This window comes from Bacidia gigantensis (assembly GCF_019456465.1).
Source record: "Bacidia gigantensis strain McMullin 20006 chromosome Unknown contig_246, whole genome shotgun sequence".
Classification (NCBI taxonomy): domain Eukaryota; kingdom Fungi; phylum Ascomycota; class Lecanoromycetes; order Lecanorales; family Ramalinaceae; genus Bacidia; species Bacidia gigantensis.
Window position 1 is genome coordinate 369,970 of NW_025408602.1, and position 15,023 is coordinate 384,992.

The window sequence follows — 15,023 nt, forward strand, 5'->3', positions numbered from 1 at the left end:
CAGAATCGGCGTACGATTTGTGCCCGGCTTCTAGTGTTGATCAAGATATTGCGCCATCCCAGATCGGTGGTAATTCAAGAAAGGGCGGATTATCGGGATCTATCATGGAACAGAAGCCTTCGTCAGTCTTGAGAGGCATTGCCGGAGGCTCAGTCAATCTGGCAACAAAGGCCCCCTCGAGGATGTGGTTTATACAACAGAGTTCGTTATTGTGAGCGCCAGGTACAAAGCCTTAGAGACCACCCCTGATCCCCCCTTCTAATCGAGACTGAAATCCCGTAATTGCCACCTTTCATTCACGGAAGCAGAGCTCCAAGCCTATATCTCTTTCTAAATCGGGGCGGTAAGGAAGATATAAGCCTACTAGCTCGTAGAGAAATCACAACAATTCATCACAAAATATGCCTATTCATTCAACTACTCGAAAGACTAGACACATTATTTCTATCCCCAACTCATCCTCACTACTCCCTCCTCACTCCCAACCGGCAGCCCAAACTCCACCCGCCATTTCTCCCTTAGAGCTTATGCAGCAATAGGCGGGGCAGCGGAGTCCGGTGCGGCCGAGTCCTCCACCGAGACGGGGACGATGGCAAAGGAGGCTACGGACTCGACATTGCCATCGAACTGGCTCTATTGAGCGTAAAAGAAGTCGTCAGCACTGGGCCTTGTGGACCTAGATAGATAGGCTGGGCAAAGGGGAAGGGAAAGGCGGCCACTTACCTTTGCAGTCTCGATACTCTTCTTAGCCGGATCGACGAGGACGTTGGCGCCAGGGTACCAGTTCGCTCCCGTGAGCACTCTAGTTTGATGAGTCAGTATTAATTGGGGGTGATGTATGAGTGAAGAAGGCGGTGCGGAGCGTGGTTGATGCGAAGAGGGGACGAGGGAACGGGAGGTTACCCAAGCTTGTCACTTGTCTTCAGGGCATCGATGACTCGGAGGATCTCCTCGGTGCTGCTGCCGACCGTGGGAGGGTAGCTGAAGATAAGCCGGATCTTTTTGTTCGGGTCGATGATGAAAATGTCGCGGACGCTCTCGGGCACTTTGGCTGTATTGACTACTTCCTGATCGACCCTTGATACGGTGCTGTCAGCAGAAGTTCGTTCTTTTTTAGGCGTGAAAATGAAATGAACGTGCAAGTGTGCTGGTATGCAAGTGCTGTTTCTCTCTGGTAACTGCGTGAGAGTAACCCTTCGAATAGGATAAAGAGGTCATGTTTCGGTTTATTGCTCAAGTTTCCCATATGTAGATGAAATATTGATACTCACATGTCATAGAGGTAGGCAATCTTTTTGTCCGAATCTGTAATGAAGGGAATGATGAAATCCTTCGGGGTGATGCCTTGGATTTCCTGGACCCATTTCTTGTGTGCGTCGATGCTATTTGGGGCGAGGACGATGAGTTTCACGTCACGCTCATCAAAGGAATCAATGATGCTTTGGTAGACAGTCAATTCCGTGGTTGAAACCGGATTCTCTGTACGGTGCGGCGTCAGTACTGAGCCGAGTGATAAAGGTGCAAGGCAAAGCAGGGTGACTAGTATCTAATGAAAAGCAGGGAGCTTTACGGTTCGGTTGAGCGAAAAGAACAACCCAGCGGTCCTGTAGGCCCACGAGGGTCTTAGGTCAGCTACTTTGATAAAGATTTTGCTTTTGAGGAAAAAGACATACTCCAATGAACTGATGAAAATCGATAGGGCCCTTTATAGTAGATCATCAGCTTGTCATTTCGGGAATACAGAATATCTTGATAAGCTGGAGGTGTTCGTACATTGGTGGTTTCTGCATTGAAATTGGGTGCAGTCTCCCCAATACGCAACCTGCCATGTTTGTTTAGTTCCAGAATTGTAAGGATAGTGAGGAAAAGAAGAATAGATAGAATGATTAGACTAACGATTTCTTACTCATTTTTGCAAGGAGATATGGAGGAGGTGGTTTAGCAGTTCTTGACTTTGGAAAAAGGTCGTTGAGGTGTAACGGAGGTATTGTTGAAAGAAATTTCAAGAGGAACGAAAGGTCAATAAATGCCCATGATTTCCATACGCCATGGACTGAGCGACTATGTGGTTCTCGAAACTAGGACACTCTCCCCTCTCAGCAAGCCGGCTCGAATCGCAGTCGACCAACTACAGTACAGAGACACTGAGTCGATGGTCTTGTCAGGCTCCGTAATCGGGGCTTCTTGCTCAACACGTTCCTGTTGCGGCCAATAGACATTCCAATCCGCCATCATCTGGTATATTCTTCTCACATAGTTCTGGTAGCTGCAGGAAGATGAGAGCTGTCATTAATGCATTGTCCTTCTGTGGAAACGGATCCGAAGTCTCGGTCGCTGATCTGCACATGACCAACCTGAGGAGTATAAATCAAATGACCTATGACAATGCAGCTGCTGCCGGAGTCGACAATAGTCTGGCGCAAGTGCTTGACCGAACGAGCTTCCTATGGCCGCCATGTGGGACACTGAAGAAACATTATTCGATGCTTCATTATCAGCCGGAGGAGGTTCTGTTCTTTCGACTGAAAGCGCCGGTGGGGTCAACAATTCAGGCTAGCCCATGTCGATTCGTCCTCGCCAATGATGCACAAATGGTTGGAGTCGCAGATGCAGCACCTTTCAGCTCCGCCTGGTTGGGTAAAGTCGACGTTACAGAGAAGGTATAGCCTCGGGGGTTATCTAGGTGGTAAATCTCCGATCTCGCCAGGCCTGAAATTACTCCTGATCCATACGATGTCTTATCACACGGTATTCCAAGACATGCGGAAGTAGTGACTATGGGAATCCTGAATTGAATTGGGCTCAGAGACAGGGCTTATGCATGCCCCGCACAAGGCTAATGCAAGTCTTATGCAGGTCTGACAGGAGCACTTCCTAATGCGTCTGACAGCTCAGCTGGACACATCCTGCACGCTAGCCTAGCTCCATGATGGCGTTTCCAACCTCAGCTGAACTATGGTAGGTAGTGAGTCCCTCTTGCCGATCGCTCGGACGTAAAGTCGAGTAGATATATCATTCCCAACGGTCGCATTGCAAGAGACATTGTCTCCATCAGCCTTTCCAAAACAAAAACAAAGATTCGAACATTCAGACTTCCATCCAAACCCTTCTTTACGACCTTTGACAATCATTGAAGATGCTGGTTAGTCATAGACCCACGCTCTGGTAGCATTGACGGCCATTAAATACACTCGCAGTGTGGCTCCTGCGGTGGACGTGGTTGGTGGGGATGTTCCCCCTGTGGTACTTGTGGAGGGCGTGGGCGTGTGCTCTGTCGTCGCCGTTGCGATACCTGCTGTGGACAAGGAGGAAATTGGTGCGGAGGGTGTTGGTCTAGATGCTGTAGGTGTTGCGGCACCGGTGTCATAGTTTCCTGAACAGGTGAGGCCCTATTGACACTCACACAAACGGCTTTAAGTAACGGTGCTGTAGTGACAACGAAGTGTTCTCAACGAGAAGCCTGCCGCTTCGTAGGATATTGGCCAAATCCAAGGAGCATGTTGACAGGGTAAAGTCGGCGGGACTCATCTAAGGGTTGCATACTTGTCACTGGTGAAAGAGTAGAAGAATTTCTTTGATCTGAAGATTGGCAATTGACTGGCGCAACAGTCAGAGATGATTCCAACGTCCTTCGCTTGTTGCTGTACTTTAGTCGCGCAGTAAAAGATTCATCATTGTCTCCCTCGATCTATAGTCCTCTTGCCAACAGTTTCCTTCCTTCCCTGTTCTGTGACTGAAACACCCCTTCATTTGTGCTTTGACTTACACACGGGCAGTCGCTCTTGCTTAAGACTCTTACCGAGGCCGCGAGTGTCTAGCTCACGAACCAAATCCCCTTACTAGGCACGTAAGCTAATACTCACATGATTTCAATCTTTTTTCAGACCTCTCACATTCTAATGCTCTCCTTTGAATTTGCACGAGAGCACAAGTGAGGATCGGGGAATTATGAAGCAGCGTCAAGACAGCACCAATGAATAGATAGAGGGCGTAAGTACTGAGACGATAAGTGAATAGAGCATAGGGAGACCACAGGGGAGCCAGAAGCAAGCAGTGACTCGACATTGGCGTTGTTCGAAGGCAGTATTGGCGGCCGTGAGGTGAATATATCTCGTCACCCCCACCCAAGCCTCTTATCCGAGTTTCTAGCGTTTGACTTAAGGTACCATCCAATGGTGATGAGCTGTGACACGACCCACTGGCTATTTCCAAGCTTTCATTCTAGACCCTCGCCGGCACGGGCTAGTATGCAGCATCAACCGCTCGCGGTCTCGTTCAGCTGGCTGTAGTGTCGAAGTGGACGCCACACCTCGGCCTATTCCAATGGCACGTCGCAAATGCTGTTGCAGCTAACAGGTTCTGTCCTAGGTTACTACCCTGGCGCACAAGAAGCTTTTGGCTTGTAGGCTCTAGCACGCAGGTTGGTTTCCCGTACATACATCTCAGCTGAAGCTTGTCTAGCCACCCCTTGGCCTGAGCATTGGATAAGCCTGTATGAACGCTGAAAGTTGATACGGCGGAATGTCAAGTCTACAGTCTTAAATATTTACGAGAGCCCTTCGTAGATTGGAATTTCCGACTTCTACGGTAAAATCAACTTGATCAAATGGCAGCTCTACCGCCTTCAGCTCATAAGCACCAGCACTCCGGACTCATCGTTGTTCTCAAGGATCATGCCAGAATAGAGAGCGGCTCACCCGTGCAGCACATCATTGATCGTCACCAGTGTGCGTCGAATCCGATCTTTGGCTCAAACGTGGAGCTGAGTGCAGAGCATTCTCACCTTGCTAAATACCATCGCGTACATGTAGCTCCAGAGAAGTTTGAAGAGCCTGTCGCGGAGTTGAATGCGCATGATGATGTAGACGCCGCATATATTAAGCCGGCTGGCACACCACCTGTTGTTCAGGTTCCGATCGCTCCGATTACTACGGCCATTGCGCAAACAAAGAATTTCACGGATCATCAAAATCATCTTAATCCGGGACCGGTCGGAGTTGACGCTCTGACTGCACACATCAAGCCTGGTGGGCAGGGAGACGGTGTGAATATCATTGACTGTGAACGGGGATGGCAACTCACTCATGAGGACTTGCAAGTCAATGTTGCCAGTCTTGTCTACGGGGGTGACCTCAAGTGGGATCCCGATGCCAACGACCCACTCGCCAAGAGATACGCATAGAAAACCTTCGAGGATTCGTAGCCTGGGTCAGGGGCCTCATCAACCACGGCACAAGCGTAGTAGGGGTGGTTAAAGGCGACCTGCATCCTTACAGAATCACTGGGACTGCTTTGAATGCGATTGTTCGTGCTGCAGCTTTCGGCCTCGAACAGATGGACTGTGCGGCGTGCGTCTTTGAGGCTACCAAGAAGCTAAACGCTAGTGACAAATTGCTGCTCGAAATCCATCAGCCGGGGCCAAAGCCGAAACCCCAAGGGTCTAATCACGACCAGTATGGCCTCATTTCTTTTGAGTGGTAGCCAGATCAACTAGCGGTAGTACATGCTGCTGTCAAAAAGGGCGTCATTGTCGTTGAGGCCGCTGGTGACGGTGAGCAGGACCTCGACAACACAATTTACGACGTAATTCCCTTGAATCTTGGCAAGTTTCCAGACGAGTGGAAGAACCCATTGAACCCAAAGAACAAGGATGTGAAGGGAAACTTCTTATTAGGAGCGATCCTAGTAGGTGCCGGTTGCCCACCACCTGAAACGCATGGAAATATCAACACACTTGATGGATTCGGATGGAAGCTCGGTCCTGACAGCTCCAGGTGCTCGTTCTCCAACTACGGTGCCCGTGTCGACTGCCAGGCACAAGGATGGCAAGTCACAACCACGGGGGGCGGGGATCTCAAGAAAGACCAAGGTGTGGACAGGTTCTACACAGACATCTTCGGTGGTACATCTAGTGCCTCGCCGATCATCGTGGGAGTGTTGGCGTCCATCCAGGGGATGCTGAAGCAGGCGAGAAGGGAGTTGATCACGCTGGACCAGGCTGTGAAGCTGCTACGCGATACTAGATCGCCACAGCAAGACGGCGCTTTGGAGAATAATGGTCCGACGTTGTTCCCCAAGACGCAAAGAACTGGCAATCGGCCGGACTTAAAACAGCTCATTGGGGTTCTCAATCTTTGATGCTCTGGTCTCATTAGAGATTGATTAGTTGTGAGGTAGATATTGAATCTACCATACGTATTAGCATACGACGCTGAACGCACATTGATCACATCTGATGGTGTTACACAGCACGACCTGAACCCCTAGATCAGATTTTCAGCCTCCTCAGGTTTTTTTGATTGATTCGTAGTTCTAACCTTTTTGGGAAAGGCCCATTACGGACTCTTGAGGAGTTCAACCACAAGTCGACGCTCAATTGACTTGTTGACTCGAGAACTTCTATGCTTAGTATTCTTGAGACGAGAATGTATTCTATCCAAGTTGATTCTTGCATGTTCGGATTTATCGGAGATATGACTCGATCTAAATTTGAAATGGTAGAGTGCTGCCTGGTATGATGCGGCAGAAGCTGCCGCTTTCCCATGTGGCTACCAACGTAGTAATTTCCAGCCAAATTCTATTGCGTAAAGCTTTAGGGGCAAATATAGGGATTCCAAACTTAGAAAGCGCCTTATAAGCTAGTCTTTTACCCTCGAGGTGGCTCCTATTTCCCGCCATATGGGCTTGGCCGTGCCAAAAAGACTGAACGACCCTCGGAAGGAGGCGTTGATAGCCAATTCGAAGGTTCTGAAAGACACGACCGCAAGCATCGTCTTAAGCATCTTGCCACCCTTATCCGACACTCGGAACCGAGATCGGCTCCTATGACAGATCCACTCTCTATCGCAGGAAGCGTGGCAGGTGTGACCACGCTTGGAATCCAGGTCACACAGTCATTGGTCGAGTTTTATCAAGCATATAAGCGCCAGGACTCTGAGCTTGCCGGTATTACTGGGAAGCTTGAGAACCTTGCAGAGACCTTCCGACACCTTGAAAAGACTTTGTTGCGTCGTAGTTTTCGAGTAGACGAACAAAGTCTGGTCACGAGAATTGAAATTCCAATCACAGATTGCGAGGAATTGATTCGAGAGCTACAGGATGAATGTCAGAAGTTTAGCCAGACCTGCTCAGCTGGCGTCAAAGCTGCTGTCAAAGTGGCAGGACGTCGTATCGCATACCCATTTCGACAAAGCACGCTCCAGAAACTCGACGAAGATATTAATGAGATGGGAGCCAGCCTCTCCATTGCGCTAAACGTGTTGCAGCTCAATGATAACCAGAGATTTCAGGACAATGTTACGGAGATGAAAGCCGTCTTGGAAGCGGTTAAATCTAATCAGATTTCATCGGATCTTCGTGAGTGGCTCAACGCACCTGATGCCACCATTGACTACAATGCGGCTTGTGCAAAGAAACACCCAGGCACTGGGACGTGGCTCATCAAGAGCTCCGAATTTACGAAATGGTTGACCAATGAGAATACTATCTTGTGGTTGAGAGGCTTTGCCGGGTCTGGCAAGTCAGTCTTGTGCTCCACAGCGACACAATCTGTGCTACGACATTGGGGATGCGACCGTGGCGTCGGTGTTGCATTCTTCTATTTCACTTTCACCGATGACTCGAAACAAGATGAGTTGTCTATGATACGAGCATTGCTACTACAACTGTCGAGCCAGCTCCAAGATGGCCACGCAGATCTCACGCGGCTGCATGAATCATATAAGTCTGGTACACCTCCATCGTCGGTTCTACTGGAATACGTCCGGCGCTTGATCCAGAGGTTCCGCCAAGTATATATCCTACTGGATGCGCTTGACGAAAGCCCTCGAAATGGACGACGAGAATACGTTCGTGAAGCTGTAGACACAATGCATAAATGGGGCATGCCTAATTTTCACCTTTTCGTCACGAGCCGGGATGAGCCAGAAATCCGTGCATCTCTTGACCATCCTGCCACCCAACAAATCATAATGCAAAATGCAGGAATTGATAAGGACATTGCTGACTTTGTATCAAATCGGCTAAATGAAGACCGAAGGTTCCGGAGATTGTTCCCATACCGTGATAAGATTCAAGAAAGATTGGCCAAAGGGGCTAACGGCGTGTAAGTAGAGGAGTATCGAAGAGCAGCAGTGTCAGGCGGGACTAATTGATTTGCATAGGTTTCGGTGGGTCGAATGCCAGCTGAAATCTCTGCAGTCGTGTCCCCGCAGTGAAGACCATCTCGACAAGGTGCTCGGTTCATTACCTCGATCACTGGATGAAACATACGAACGGATACTGTGTAGTATCGACGACCATCTGATTGAAGATACGCGAAGGATTTTGACTCTACTCTGCTTTGCTTCAAGACCATTGAAGGTGGGGGAGCTTATCGATGGTATCGCTATAGAGATTAATGGCTCCCCAGGCTTGAATCGTAAACGCAGATTGCAGGATTCTGACGATATCCGCGATATATGTCTCGGACTTGTCGATATTGGCCTTCATGCCCGTCTAGAGAGTATACCTTATGATGATGATGATGATGATGATGATGATGATGATGATAATGATGATGATGATGATGATGATGATAATGATGATGAAGACCTGACGCCAACAGTCCGAGTTGCTCACTTCTCTGTTCAAGAGTATCTGGAGTCCGAACGTATTCAGCGACAGAAGGCTGCAATCTTCAGCTTATCCCGCGTTGCAGCACATGCCGAGATTGCACAGATTTGTTTAGTATATTTACTTGAGGATGGCCTTTCCAGCTCAATTGTGTATCAAAATCTTATGCAAGAGTTTCCATTGGCTCAATTTGCAGCCAGGTATTGGTATCGCCATTATAGGGATAGCGAAAGCCCTACTCTCGCACTCAACTCTCTTGTAGTAAAGCTATTCTCACGTCAACATTCATTTGCAACTTGGGTGAGATTGTACGATATGGATCGACTTCGCAGAAAGGGTGTCGGATTCCACCGCCCTCTTGACAAGATAGCAACTCCAGTATACTACGCATCCTTACTGGGACTTGATCAAATTCTGTACATACTAATTGACGAGGAGCAGGCAGCGAGCGCGATTGTGTCGGCTCAATCGTCAGTAAACACGCCTCCGATCCTCGATCAGATCAACGCTCGAGGCGGAGAGTATGACAATGCACTGCAGGCGGCGTCATATCAAGGTCATGAAAAGGTGGTACAGCTGCTGTTGGAAAACAGAGCTGATATCAACGCTCAAAGTAGAATTTATGGCAATGCACTGCAGGCGGCGTCATATCAAGGTCATGAGAAGGTGGCACATTTGCTGTTGGAAAAAGGAGCTGATATCAACGCTCAAAGTGTACTTTATGGCAACGCACTGCAGGCGGCGTCATTTGGTGGTCTGGAGGAAGTGGTCCAAATACTACTTGAGAAGGGACTTGACGTTAACGCTCACCGTGGAATTTATGGCTCCGCACTGCAAGCAGCGTCATTTGCAGGTCATGAGAAAGTGGTGCAGATATTGCTCGAGAAGGGAGCCGATGTCAACAAATATAGAACAAACAGCAAGATGTTATGTGGACCTCATAATACCGTACTGCAAGTGGCGTCATATAGAGGTCATGACAAGGTAGTACAGATATTGCTTGAGAAGGGAGCCGACGTCAACGCTCAGGGTGGATTTCGTGGCACCGCACTGCAGGCGGCGTTGGGTAGTGGTCATGAGAAGGTGGCGCACATGTTGCTTGACAAGGGAGCCATTCGCCCATCAAAGAAAAAGGCTTCTGAAGAGAAAGGCTCTACGACGCGTTGACGAGCGTCGAGAATCTGGCCCTAACACTGCAATATCAAGGAAGTACAAGGTTCCGAAAGGGATGACCTAGTGGGCACCAGGAAGATGGGAGGAGGCGTTGGGTAATGATCGCCCCCTAAACATCGATCAATGTCTACTGTCCGACCTCTTGCATATTCCAGCTTAAGCACTAACAGGATGCTTCCGTGAATAGCTGATGATGCTCTCTCGTTAAATGTCGCTGAAAACTATCACCGGATAATCTTCAAGGAAAGCAAGATTGTTGGGCACAAGTAGTAGCCCTTTGGGCTATACATATTTGTTATTTATACCCCAAGGATTGCTATTTCAGGATAGGAAAGGGAAAAGGGGTACTTCCAAGGGAGTATAAAGGGAACAAAAGGGCGTAGCCGGTATGAGGCTGAAATGGCTTCCTCCGTCTCGGCTGAAGCGGCCGTCGATACCCTCCTGCTGCTTAAGTTTCGCCACTTTTGAGTACTCTCTTGAAAATTGATATCACAACGGCCAATTCTGTGAGCGCTGGGCTCAAGGGTTGTGCAACAGTGTATCGACGGCGGTGCAACGAGGCAGCGCTGGCTAGGCGCTGCAGGTGTTCCAGGGCCACGCCCTAGTGCATGCTGGTGACAACCCTCGGGCGTAAACCCCGTCACCCCGGCGTCGAGCCCCATTGGAGTAGACGGCGGTTTTGCAAGTGGGGGTACTCGGGCTGCATAAGTCCCACGCTACTAGAAATGGATGTCAAAGCAGATTTATCTTAGCAGATACCTTGCTCGACTGCGCTCACATTACATCCTGGCCCTATGTATTCCTGGTTTTTGGCGATAGCACTTGCTGTCACTATATCGTGGCTTGTATCTATAGTCCTTCGAGGCTCAAAAGATGAATGTCATGACCCTACATCAAAAGAGCAAGTCAATGTTCTAAATGACCAACATCCCGACCCGAGAGCCTGGTTGCGCGGCTCAGCCTTCGGCGACGACAATGTATTTCTGCTTCCTTCCAAGCATGTATCCACAGACCCATCCGAAGATGGATCCAGCGAAGCGAATATGAAGCCATACGTCGTTTCAATGCTCATGTGTATCGAGGTCTTGATCTCGATCCAGCATCCTCGGACATCCGCGTCGTAGTCCAGAAAGGCTTTGAACGTGATCTTGTCACCGTACCGCTCAAATCGAATTACATAGCTCTCTCCTACGCGTGGGGCGATGAGTGCGACGTTTGCGAAATAACAGTCAACAGGCAGACCTTCAAGGTGACCAGGAATCTCTTTGAGGCACTCGTGTTCCTTCACGCTGCAGAGATTGATTACCCAATATGGATCGACGCATTGTGTATAAACCAGGACGATGCCGCGGAGAAGAGCGTACAAGTGAGAAGAATCAAAGACGTGTATGCCGGAGCCGGACGGACAATTGTTTGGCTTGGTCCGGGTACAGAAGGTACTAACAGATTCATTGACTATGTCAACAAATTCGCCCTAGATCATTACGATATAGACCCTCAAGAAAATTTGAAGCTCCTCGTTCATGGGGTTCGCACCAACCTGGCTGTCTTGAAGGGATTTGGGGAGTTGATCGTACTCCCGTACTTTCGGAGGCTATGGATTGTACAGGAGCTCATGGTTTCGCAAGGGCCCGAGATCATGTGCGGAACACGTATGATGCCATTCTTTGCAATTCCGATATTGATGAGAGTCGCAATCAATTTCAGCATAAATATTTCACAATGCCAAACAACAATGGGTGTTTCACCATATCAGAAGAACCTGGCTCTGTTGTATGACTTCCGAGATGAAATGGACAGAAGTGGCGGAGCCATGGATTTGAGCGTTTGGATTGGACTAGTTGGCGTGAAGCATCAGTGTCGAGATCCACGAGACAAGATTTTTGGCCTTTTGGGGCTGTCCCTCGACAGGTGTTCAGAGGAGCTAGCGAAATTGAATTACACTATGTCGCCGAATGAGATATACACAGAGACCACGAAGTACATTCTACGGAAGCATAATGACTTGGACTTTATCTGCATCGGTCGCGGACCTGACCGGAACCAGGAACTTTCGAGCTGGGTTCCGGATTTTCGTTTAAACCCATCTAGATCATTTCCAAGCTGTACAAAAGATCCGCTAATCAAAACGCACGCGTTTGCTGCAGGTGGACCAGAACACTCAGCATCACACCCCGCTATCAATGCAAGGGCAAAGTACGACGAGGCTGTAAAATCGTCTCCAGACTACCTCCGATTCATGAGTGATGTATTCAACAAAAGCATTCTGGTAACTCAAGGAATCGTAGTCGATACAGTCTATGATATGGGCGAATTATATGACATAGATTGGTTGGAAGAGCCCAAACATGCTGATTCAATCCTCAGTACAACTCAGCTAGCTCACCACCAGAAGATCTTACATGAAACCGAGCAAATAGCCCACAAACGTGGCAGATATAACAAATGGATCTATTCTGACAGTCCCGCATCATACCAGCACGCCCTGTCTCGAACACTCGTGTGCGGTAGAGACGCTGATGGGGAGCCCTGCAAACCGGGAGGCGGCTTCTATGCATTCAAGGACCCCAAGATTCCCACCAGTAATTCTCAATTGAGACTACAAGGCCCCGATGTCACGATGGACGACCTAAAAGTACATTTACCACGCCTCCGACGCCATTTCATGGTCTCATCAGCCGGATACATCGGACTTGTGCCGCCAGGCACTCGGAAACATGCTCTCATCTGTGTTCTTTTCAACTGCAGTGTTCCGGTGATACTACACGCACTGTGGCCGAATCGGCCGGCAGGGTCCCGTAAATTCGTATTCGTCGGTGAATGGTGAGTGCTGTATTGAGGATATAATGATGTTGCGTTGTGCTGATGTGGCTTGTGCCTGTCTTCGCAGTTATGTTCACGGGATCATGAATGGAGAGATAATCGAACAAGCTGCAAAAGGAGATCATTACAGGGCTGAAACTTTCCATATTGTCTGAAGGTGGTGCAGCCTCTTTTGATGAGGTATTGGTGCTTCTTTGGGAATCCAAAGCATTAAAATATGATTATCCCATCGACTGTTAAGTGCCTTAAATCCGAAATTCTAACCTAGTAAAGTAAAACCTTTATAACTTTATAAATATAAGCTTATATAACTTCAAATTAGTATATATTATAGTTTTAGTAATATTAAAGATATTTAGAAAGTTTTTAATATATATTCTAACCTTTAAAAGCTTTAAATTTAAAGTTAAAATTTTGAAAAATTTTAAAAAAAAATTAACTTAAACTTTTAAGCTAAAATCTATATACGCTAGTGGCAAAAACATCCAAAGCTTAAAATATAATATATAAGCTTTATATTTATTTAATTTTTAAAAAGATATATATAATATTTAATTTATTATCTAAATTATAAATAAATTTTTTAAAAATAAACTTTTTTTAATAAATAAATAATTGTCATAGATTATAATGAGAGCAGGATAGGAATGTCCCGATTAGGCTTAGCTCAGCCCTACCCGGCTTGGCATAAGGCCCTATCTCTACTATAGCTTATTAGATAGCTTATAATTAGTAGTAATACTAAAAGATTAAATATTATTATTATTTTACTAAATATTAGTAGTTAAAAATAGCCCTAGCACCTTAGCAAACAACTACTAAAAAACCGCCTTTTTCTTAACCTTTTTACTAGACTAGTCGGCTTAAAATAATAGAGAAAGATAGCTTTCCTATTATTATAGCCCTAAAGCCACTATAAGGAGCAATGATAATACACTTATAGTAACTAGAAGACAACTAATTAGAAGCCTTAATAATAGTAAAGACCTAGCTTATAGAAATAATAAAAGTAATAATATTAGAAAAGCTTAAACTAATTAGAGTAATGTTATTAGAATATAAAAACAAGCTATAAAAGCTAGATATAAGGGCTTTAGAGTATAGATTATATAAGCTATTACTTATATATAATTTCTAGGGTTAAATAAGCTAAAAAGAGACGGAGAAAATAGCTATAACTATTTTTCTAAGCTTATCGCTTTAAAACACGTCTTCCTAAGACTAAATATATATAAAAGAGATAAAGAAAACAGTTATATTATTAATAAACTACTTCCGCTAATTAGATATTAATTACTTTACTAGAAATAATTATAATAATATTTATAGCTTTATTAAATATATTAAAATTATAGTAAAAGTTAAAAAAGTAAAAGCAATATTAGATTATATTATAATTTTATTCTTAAGTAAAAATCTTTTAATAAATAGCTTAAATAAGGCTTATATTTAGTAGTAATATAAGCTTACTAACGAATATAGATACTAGGTTTTAAATATAAATAACTTAAGTATTTTAGTTAAAATTTTATAAAAACGCTTTAAGTAGATTAATAACTAGCTTTTAGATAATTTATTAAGAAATCGCTATATAAAATAGGATACCGCTAGCAATAAAGACGTTATTAAGTAAGCTAACTCTTTTATAATTACTATTAAATGTTTTAAACTCCTAAATTATAATGCTATTATAATAGCTTATAATTGCTTTAATAATAAGCTAAAAACTAGCCTTTAGCCTCTATATTCCTATATAAATTATATTAATTTCCCAAAAGAGTTAGTATGTCTTTAGCCGATTTAGTACGATATCTATATATATAAGTAATAATAATAATCTAGGCCTAGTCCTAGTCCTTTTAACAACTAGCCTCTTTACTATCTACTATAGTAATAGCAAAATTAGCTAATAAGAGCCTTTTTTACTCCTCTATCTAATTAGTAAAATTAGCTTCCTTAAAATTAAAATTTCTAACCCTAATATTAACTGCTATGTTTAGTACCCCCTTTTTAATAATTATAACTAGCCTATTATATAAATATAAAAGAGGGAATACTATTTATAGCTATTTACTTTATTAATAAAAGTAAATAAAAGTAGGAATATAATTTAATTATAAATACTTATATTAGTATAATTAATCCTATAGCTTATAATCTTAATTATATACTACGCAATATAGGAAATATATATAATAATAAGGAATATATATTTATAGACGCTTAGTTTACTATTAGAAGTAATTATTACTATTATTAAAATAGCTATATATATTATTATAATAATTAAGCCTTCTATAGTTTACATAGCTTTTAGCCTATTAATTACTTTTCTACTAGTTTTAAATAATTTAAGCTACAATTTTTTAGTTATATAGTTATTTTGCGATTTTATAACTTTATTAAAATAACAA

The 15,023-nt window shown here is 44.9% G+C and overlaps 5 protein-coding genes across 5 annotated transcripts; 4 read left to right on the forward strand and 1 right to left on the reverse strand.

Moving 5' to 3' along the window:
- Positions 1-525: 525 nt before the first annotated feature.
- On the reverse strand, positions 526-1,910 carry KY384_005771 (uncharacterized protein; the record flags this gene model as incomplete). Its single annotated transcript, XM_044814269.1, has 6 exons — positions 526-633; positions 724-802; positions 904-1,089; positions 1,272-1,546; positions 1,774-1,822; positions 1,897-1,910. The coding sequence occupies 6 exons, from the start codon at positions 1,908-1,910 to the stop codon at positions 526-528; spliced, it is 711 nt and encodes a 236-aa protein (XP_044668419.1).
- A 435-nt stretch (positions 1,911-2,345) lies between these two features.
- KY384_005772 (uncharacterized protein) lies at positions 2,346-3,369 on the forward strand (the record flags this gene model as incomplete). The annotated part of the gene is made up of 2 exons (XM_044814270.1): positions 2,346-2,660; positions 3,154-3,369. The coding sequence occupies 2 exons, from the start codon at positions 2,346-2,348 to the stop codon at positions 3,367-3,369; spliced, it is 531 nt and encodes a 176-aa protein (XP_044668420.1).
- A 1,237-nt stretch (positions 3,370-4,606) lies between these two features.
- On the forward strand, positions 4,607-6,138 carry KY384_005773 (uncharacterized protein; the record flags this gene model as incomplete). The annotated part of the gene is made up of 3 exons (XM_044814271.1): positions 4,607-5,126; positions 5,204-5,352; positions 5,482-6,138. The coding sequence occupies 3 exons, from the start codon at positions 4,607-4,609 to the stop codon at positions 6,136-6,138; spliced, it is 1,326 nt and encodes a 441-aa protein (XP_044668421.1).
- A 686-nt stretch (positions 6,139-6,824) lies between these two features.
- KY384_005774 (uncharacterized protein) lies at positions 6,825-9,780 on the forward strand (the record flags this gene model as incomplete). The annotated part of the gene is made up of 2 exons (XM_044814272.1): positions 6,825-8,104; positions 8,163-9,780. The coding sequence occupies 2 exons, from the start codon at positions 6,825-6,827 to the stop codon at positions 9,778-9,780; spliced, it is 2,898 nt and encodes a 965-aa protein (XP_044668422.1).
- An 800-nt stretch (positions 9,781-10,580) lies between these two features.
- Positions 10,581-12,613, forward strand: KY384_005775 (uncharacterized protein; the record flags this gene model as incomplete). The annotated part of the gene is made up of 2 exons (XM_044814273.1): positions 10,581-10,763; positions 10,820-12,613. 2 exons carry the CDS (start codon positions 10,581-10,583, stop codon positions 12,611-12,613), a joined length of 1,977 nt encoding a protein of 658 aa, XP_044668423.1.
- Positions 12,614-15,023: the final 2,410 nt, after the last annotated feature.